This window comes from Hylobates moloch, unplaced genomic scaffold, assembly GCF_009828535.3.
Source record: "Hylobates moloch isolate HMO894 unplaced genomic scaffold, HMol_V3 SCAFFOLD_6, whole genome shotgun sequence".
Lineage (NCBI taxonomy): Eukaryota > Metazoa > Chordata > Mammalia > Primates > Hylobatidae > Hylobates > Hylobates moloch.
The window spans coordinates 87,068,316-87,076,927 of record NW_026652281.1 but is presented as its reverse complement, the minus strand read 5'-3'; the positions used below and the strand labels follow the sequence as shown (position 1 = coordinate 87,076,927).

Genomic DNA, 8,612 nt, shown 5'->3' with positions numbered 1-8,612 from the left:
CTACAGGCACCCGCCACCACGGTTGGCTAATTTTTTTTTTGCATTTTTAGTAGAGACAGGGTTTCACCGTGTTAGCCAGGGTCTCGATCTCCTGACCTCATGATCTGCCCGGCTCAGCCCCCCAAAGTGCTGGGATTACAGGCGTGAGCCACCACGCCCAGCCTACTTTGAACAATATTTAAGAATTTGTAGCATGTCTAAATGTAGGTACATAATCAACCCACAAGTAATTATACTCAGGTGAATTTTTCAGACTGATTTTAAATTTTTATTTATTTATTTTTTTTAGATGGATTCTCCCTCTGTTGCTCAGGCTGGAGTGCAGTGGTGAGATCTGGGCTCACTGCAACCTCCGCCTCCCGTGTTCAAGTGATTCTCCTGCCTCAGCCTCCCAAGTAGCTGGGATTACAGGCGTGCACCACCACGCCCAGCTAATTTTTATATTTTTAGTAGATACGGGGTTTCACCATGTTTGCTAGGCTGGTCTTGAACTCCTGACCTCAGGTGATCTGCCCGCCTTGGCCTCCCAAAGTGCTGGGATTACAGGTGTGAACCACCACTCCCAGCCTGAATTTTCTTTTTTCTTATTTTTAATTAATTAATTAATTAATTTTTTTTTTTGAGACAGAGTCTTGCTCTGTCACCCAGGCTGGAGTGCAGTGGTGCGATCATGGCTCACTGCAATCTTCACCACCCGGGTTCAAGCAGTTCTCATGTCTCAGCCTCCCAGGTAGCTGGACTACAGGCACACACCACCATACCCAGCTAATTTTCGTATTTTTAGTGGAGACGGGATTTCACCATATTGGTCAGGCTGGTCTCAAACTCCTGACTTCCGGTGATCCAACTGCCTTGGCTTACCAAAGTGCAGGGATTACAGGCGTGAGCCACCACGCCCGGCCACCCAGCCTGAATTTTCAATATTCTGATATGGAATGGAAAACATATCCCAGAATGGGATACTACCATTTTAATTATAACTAAAAAAGAACGTTCTGATTCTCGAAATCTGGAAAAACAGAGAATCCTAAATGATTTCAGAACTCATGTAATAGAGCCGAATGACAGACTGACCCAATATGAAATACAACATTGCTAAAAAAACGCATTGATGTTTTGAAAACCAATAGCTTTTAATGAAGGAGACAAAGATATTAGTGCTTTTGAATGTAAGGACCAGACTGTACTAAAATGTCCTCCTTTTATCTCTGATATCAGACACAAACATAAATGTAGATATGTACAGAGTATCACAAATGTTATAACTACCATATTCAGAACTGTATTTAGCATTAAAATGAAAACAAGTTAAAGCAGTAGAACCATCATACCTTTAACTCTCAATCATAACACAAAACAGCAGAGATATTTAGCCCCATTCTCCCCACTAAATTCTTTTTTTTTTTTTTTTTTATTGAGATAGAGTCTCACTCTGTTGCCCAAGCTGGAGTACAGTAGCACAATCATAGCTCATTGCAGCCTTGACCTCCTGGGCTCAAGCAATCCTCCCACTTTAGCTTCCTTGGGACCACAGGCGCAAGCAAGCTACCACTCCTGGCTAATTAAAAAAACCTTTTTTGGTGGTGACAGGGTATCACTACGTTGCCCAGGCTGGTCTTAAACTCTTGGGCTCATGTGATCCTCCCAATTCAGCTCCCAAAGTGCTGGGACTTCAGGTGTGAGCCACTGTGGCCAGCCCCCACTAAATTATCTTGTTAACAGTTCCCACTATCCATATAGAACCCATAAGATTACATTATTAATAAATCCCAAATGCTTAGATGGACTGTATTAGAATATCATCTCTAGGACGGGAGCGGTGGCTCATGCCTGTAATCCCAGCACTTTGGGAGATTGAGGCGGGTGGATCACAATGTCAGGAGTTCAAGACCAGCCTGACCAACATGGTGAAATCCGTCTCTATTAAAAATACAAAAATTAGCTGGGCACATTGGCAGGCGCCTATAATCCCAGCTACTTGGGAGGCTGAGGCAGGAGAATTGCTTGAACTTGGGGGGCAGAAATTGCAGTGAGCCAAGATCGCATCACTGTACTCCAGCCTGGGCAACAGAGTAAGACTCCGTCTCAAATAAAAGAAAAAAAAGAATATCATCTCCAAATATAAGTGATTATCCTTTATCAAATTCATTCTGATAAGAAAATATTCTGTTACTCCAAAATAAATAACGACACTACTTTTCGAGTCATTTTGATTCTCCATTTGTCCGAATGTCAATATTAGGTGATACGAAGGCCACAGATGGGCCCCAAGCAAGCTGGACAGCCCAGAGGTATTGTAACGGCCCTCTTCCCCCAGCAGTAATCATCCAAACCCATTACATAGGCAAGGCCAATTCAGACTACCAATCCCTGGAAGTAACTGAGCCCATGTCATTAGGTGAATACATTTTCAAAATTACTGTTGTGACAGTAATGTGTGGTAGGTGATTTCTACATAAATAACATCATGACCCTCAGGATACACAAAGCATTCTTAACCTAGCAGCATGTCACATTCCTGAACCTTAAAAAAAAAGATGATGTCAAGAATAGACATGAAATGGGAATTTATTTAAAATCAAAGTGCTTAGTTATATTTTCCCACAATTCAGAAACTTCAGGACTCAGCTTGGGATGGTTTTCCTGTGATCTTTGCAGTTAATAAATGTGCTGGCCTCAGTGACCACACATAACCAGCAGAACCAGGAGAAACATACCTGAGTGCTTTCACTATAGCACAGGCACACAGGGAGTTTGTTTCAAGTGAAATAAACTCTGCGTGCTGCCTGGGGATGGGACCGGGGGTACCTGGACCAGACTCTCAGTGAGAAATGGCCCAGAGCTGAGAGATGGCAGCTTGTGGAACCAGGGCTGCCAGGGTTACCTAGAGCTTAGGTAGGGCTTGGAAGCAGTGAGAGACTTGGGGTCCTGCTCACCTGGGACCCTGGCTGTGGACTCCCTGCCTGGCTCTGCCCCCTGCCTCTACCCAGGGGAATGAGTGGCGGTGGGCATGAGCAACAGCAGCCCTCTCACTCCCACCCCACAGGACATGTTGCTGGGCTGATGGGAGCCAGAATGCTTGCAAAAGTTGGGGAAAGTCCCCTCCCCGTTTACCATCCAGATCTCTTCCAGGTTTCGAAGGAGGCTAGGAAACAAATACAAAGGTACAGCCATCATCTGGTCTGCTCACACTGACGAGCCGCCTCTGTACTCCAGTGCTTGTCCCGTCCTGCCCTGGAATGGGAATGGGACTAGCACTGCCCATATCCTGACTATATCCTGTCCTGGGCATGGCTGGGCACAGCTTTCATGGGATCATTCCAGCCAGTGAATGCACAGTCAGGGAGTACTTGAAAGGTACACCTGTTAACTGATCAGTGTTGAAAAGGTGGCAGAGACAGCTCAGTAACCACATATGGGTTTCTGAATATTTAATTACTTAATTTTTAAAGATTAATTTAGAACTTGAAAAACATGTACCATTAAACACACAGCACCTCTTAGGAACTTGATGGAATGTAAAACAGATGTCTAAAGAACTGGGGACCAACACTTGAATGGATGTTGACACAAAAACTTGTATTTAGTTAAAAGTGACTCTCTTTTGATCTTTTTTTTTTGAAATGGAGTTTCACTCTTGTTGCCCAGGCTGGAGTGCAATGGCGCGATCCTGGCTCACCACAACCTCCGCCTCCTGGGTTCAAGCGATTCTCCTGCCTCAGCCTCCTGAGTAGCTGGGATTACAGGTGCCTGCCACCACGCCTGGCTAATTTTTGTATTTTTAGTAGAGACAGGGTTTTGCCATGTTGGCCAGGCTGGTCTCGAACTCCCGACCTCAGGTGATCCACCTGCCTCGGCCTCCCAAAGTGCTGGGATTACAGGCATGCGCCACTGCGCCTGGCCTGATCTTTTAAGAGTTCAATTCTTGGACTTAATGTTGTGTCTGAAAAGGAGGATAAAATATATGAAGAATACACTGAGTATAACACAATGGAATTATCTTATTTGCCAGTGTAGAAAGCAAATATCTTCACATTTACCCTTAAGTTGGTGTAGAAGCAAATATCTTCTCGTTTACCCTCAAAAAATCCTGAAAGACACCTGGAACCTCAGCAGCTGAGAGAGAGGGGCAGATTCCCACCTCCCAGGCTACCCTCACTCCAGCAATGGATGCTGGATGGAGTAACGTGGAGAGTTTTCCTTTAGTATAGAAAACACCACGTGTTCTTCTCTCTCAGTCTCTATTGTTTTTGTTTGGTTTGAGCTCCTATAGTTTAACGTGGTCAAGTTAAGTAAGATTTTACTATGAGGAACTATGAAAATCTATTAGAAGAACATGCATCAGACTTTGTACAGCTAGTTTTTTTTTTTTTTTCCTCCAAGTGAAACCTACAGCTAGGTCATTTAAAAGAATATTTAATTTAACTCTGGTATCTCTATAGATCTTTGTGTGCATATGAAATTAATCCATATCAGAGACCTGTAACTTAAGAGAATCAGCTCCTACCATGCAAAGGTGTTTGAAGAAAGATACACGTTAGATGATGGCAAGGTGTAGAATTGTGTGGATGGTATTCTACCATTTGCCTTACACACACGCACGCATGCCTGCATACACATGCTCTCTTATACATGGAGAATCTCTCTGGAAGGATACACAAGTAACTGGTGCAACAGTAACTTGACTCTGGGAGAGGAACTCGGTGTGGGAGAAAGGAGGGAGGCTTTCCAGTTTCTGTCCTCTAATAACTTTTGAATTCTGTACTACATACATAATCAAATTTAAATGCATATAACTGGGAAGAAAATAATAGAAAATTACTCAATTATTATTATTATGAGATGGAGTTTTGCTCTTGTTGCCCAGGCTGGAGTGCAATGGCACGACCTCAGATCACTGCAATCCCCGCCTCCTGGGTTCAAGTGATTCTCCTGCCTCAGCCTCCCAAGTAGCTGGGATTACAGGCATCCACCACCACGCCCAGTTAAAGTTTTGTATTTTAGTAGAGGGGTTTCATCATGTTGTCCAGGCTGGTCTCCAACTCCTGACCTCAGGTGATCCTCCCGCCTCAGCCTCCCAAAGTGCTGGGACTACAGGCATGAGCCACTGCGCTTGGCTGAGAATTATCCAAACACCTTAATGAGGACTTTATGATGTTTATGATACAGCCTTGACTGGCCTGATATAAATGGATGCAAACAATTTTAACAAAAAAGAAAATTATAAGCCCAGGAGCTGCTTGCATACCTCGTTTTGACTCTGTAACCCCTGGCAACTATAAATACATGATTCCTGTGTCTGGGAAAGGTTTCTGCAGATTGGATGACAAATAATATACATTTACAAAATCCAAGTTCCTGCCCCTTCAAAATTCTGTTCCGTCTGTGTAGTCTTTCGCAATAAAGCCTAAATATTTACCTGGTTGAGAAAAAAGCAGCTGTGACAGATGCTGTGCAAGTGTCTGAAGGGCTGCGGCTCCTCCCAGGTGCTCCACATCCAGGAGGGACACAAGACTCTGGAGACAGAAGAGGGCTCTGCACTGAATAGTGTTCATTCTGGAAAGGAAGTGAAACAATGCTGTCTGATTCTCCAGAAGTTGCCCATCAGAATTCAGTATTAACTTTTAGCCTAAGCTTCAGGTTCTGACTGGAAATATCTGTAAATACAAGGGATCTATGGCAGTTAGCAAAGAATCACAAGGTGAACTGTTTTTTGTGTTTTCTAAAATTTATTATCATTTTTTAGACAGGGTCTTGCTCTGTTGCCCAGGCTGGAGTGCAGTGGTGTGATCACAGCTTGCTGTAGCCTCAACCTCCTGAGCACAAGTGATCCTCCTGCCTCAGCCTCCTAAGGAGCAGGATTACATGTGCATGCAACCACACCTGGCTACGTTTTTTATTTTTTGTAGATAGGGGTCTTGCTATGTTGCCCAGGCTGCTCTGGAACTCTTGGCCTCAAATAATCCTTCTGCCTGGACCTTCCAAAGTGCTAGAATTATAAGGTGAACTGTTAATCTGCCAAATCAAACTGCTTGAATATTCACGGCCTCTGATACACAATTCATTCATGAGTCATGAGGAATATGTTTTAGAAAAATTTCTATGTAGGGTAGCATCCTTAAAATTATAATTTTCTTCAGACAGGGTCTCATTCTGTTTCCCAGGCTGGAGTACAGTGTCACCATCATAGCTCACTACAGCCTTAGACTGCTGAGCTCAAGCAATCCTCCCACTTCAGCCTCCTGAGTAGCTAGGACTACAGCTGAGTGCCACTATGCCAGGCTGGTTTTTGTATTTTTTTTTTCTTTGTAGAGATGGGGTCTTGCTATGCTGCCCAGGCTGGTTTCAAACTCCTGGCCTCAAGTGAACCTCCCACCTCGGCCTCCCAGAGTCCTGGGATTATAATAGGCGTGAGCCACCATGCCCAGCCTAAAATTATTTTTAACTGTGAAATGTGACATATATATGGTTAAGTACACAACATACATAGAGAGTTTAACAGTCTATGAAGCCAACACCCATGCACCTGGGAAAGAAAGAAACACTGCCAGACCCTGAAAGCCCCTGTATCTCTTCCATATAACATCCCACCTCCCTGACACCTACAGGTAACCACCATACAGACTTTTACGGTAAACATTTCCTTGCCTCTTTTTTTTTTAATAGGTTTATCACCAAGGGATACAGCCCTGAACAAAATAGTTCAATGTTGCCTGTTTCTCAACTTTGTAAAAACTGAATCACAGTGTGTGTATTCTTTTATGTCTTGCTTTTTTGGTTCAACAATGTAAGTTCCATCCGAGTTGTGAGCAGTCCTAATTCAGATCCCTTTTACTGCTACGTGTATTGTACTGTGTGATTTTGTTAAAATTTATTTACCATTCTAACTCTGATGGACAACATGTTTGTTTATGGGTTGGGGAAACTGTGACACACACTGCTATGAACACTCTCATATACATGTATTCTAGGGCATGTGGGCATGTATTTTTCTGGTATATATACCCAGGAACAAAACTTCTGGGTCCTAGGTGGAGTCAGCACCTTCTGTTTAGTGGTCCATCATTTCATAAAATAAAACAATCACAAATGTTTTTGAAAGTAGAAGAGTTCTTACTTTCTAATCAAAGGTTTCCAAGTAGGGTTCCTAGAACATAGGTCAACTGCAATGCTGTTTGGAAAGGCAGTTTTCTCAAAAATCTAGATTTAAAAGAGGCAGTAAAGCAAAGGTTAAAGAGTAGTCATTTAACACATGATTCCCTTATATAATTCCAATATATTACTCCTAAGTGAAACGGTTAGGCTTCATATAGAATGACCTTTTTGCCTATTTCCAGTACTGTTAGGCTCAGCTTTGTCTCAGATCTTACCACTATCTACAACCTGGAAGTGTGAGCTTGCTTCTTTTGTACACAAAATGAATACCTTGCTTAAGCCTTTCCCATGCTCCATGGTAAGCCTAGAATGAAAATGGATTACCTTCTTTGGGATGAGGTAGTTGGTGAGAGCCGTGTGAACCTCATGGGAGAGGCAGAGGGGAGAGAACAGCTGTCCCCCGCACTCACTGAAGGAATTCTCCATAAATGCATCACTTTCATCACTGCTAGAAAGCTCTTCCCATTCGTCATCAGAGGGATCTGGGAAGCAGGCAAACCACGCAGAACTGGAATAGTTAAGAAAATCTCCACGGGAGTTTCCCTCTTGGCCCAGGGGGAAAATGTCTAAATGTAAACGTTAACAAACCTTCATTGCAGCACATGTTGACAATAATTTCCAGAGCAGTCTGTTGGGCTGTCAGCAATGCTATAGTCTCTCTCAGTTCCTTGTCAGTGGGCTTAAAAAAAAAAAAAAAAAAAAAAAAAGTAAATGACCAACTCTCAATGGTTGGGAAAATGTTTTTGGGGAATTTCCTTAGTGAAAGCCTACTAGAACATTTCTGCATTTGGAATAGAGCACACGGGGAATGGGGTGGGTAAAAGAAAAGTCATGAAGTGCCAGAAGTACAAACGAGCATTATAATTCCTCTTGGTAAAGTGGAGCATGCCCCCATTAACTGGGTTTCCATCTATCTGCATGGCTATTCCTTAAGCGTCGCTTAGTTAGCTGGACAGAACAGACAAATATTCAGGAATTCTGAACGGAATTCACCCTGAAACTTATCTACTGTGTCAAGAAGTAGCTGGGCATACTAAGATTTAAACAAGAGTTTATTTCAGACACCAGGCACTTACAAACAACAAACCTGCTTTTAGATGCTTAGCTTAGATGTCTTTCTTGGAATGGCTGCGCTAACAAACACTACTAACGAGCCCTTATATGACCTGTAGAACTTGCTATGGAGCAGACAGACTTGCTTCCTGCCTTTCTTTAAAGACTATAATAATGCATTTCTCTAAGACTAAAGAAAGAAGGAAGCTTTTTTTTTCTCTGAAAATATATAACGCCAACTTAAACTTAACATTATCGACTAACATTTCTTAAAATGGGTAATATAAATTTATATAACCCTAATTCTCAAATTGTCTATGAAAAGTGAAATAACCATACTGATATTCCAAAACAGTACAGGAGCTAAAAATAATGTATATTTTACTATTTGAATATTTCCAAAC

The 8,612-nt window shown here is 42.6% G+C and overlaps 1 protein-coding gene across 3 annotated transcripts in view; it reads right to left on the bottom strand.

Moving 5' to 3' along the window:
- Positions 1-8,612, bottom strand: part of HEATR3 (HEAT repeat containing 3) — a 41,922-nt gene that overhangs the window by 15,759 nt on the left and 17,551 nt on the right. For all 3 annotated transcript variants that reach the window (XM_032157303.2, XM_032157302.2, XM_032157304.2), the window contains exons 8-11: positions 7,744-7,834; positions 7,480-7,637; positions 7,118-7,200; positions 5,420-5,556 (exon numbers count right to left, since the gene is read on the bottom strand). In XM_032157303.2, coding sequence (XP_032013194.1) covers positions 5,420-5,556; positions 7,118-7,200; positions 7,480-7,637; positions 7,744-7,834 — 469 coding nt within the window. The remainder of the gene's footprint in view (positions 1-5,419; positions 5,557-7,117; positions 7,201-7,479; positions 7,638-7,743; positions 7,835-8,612) is intronic.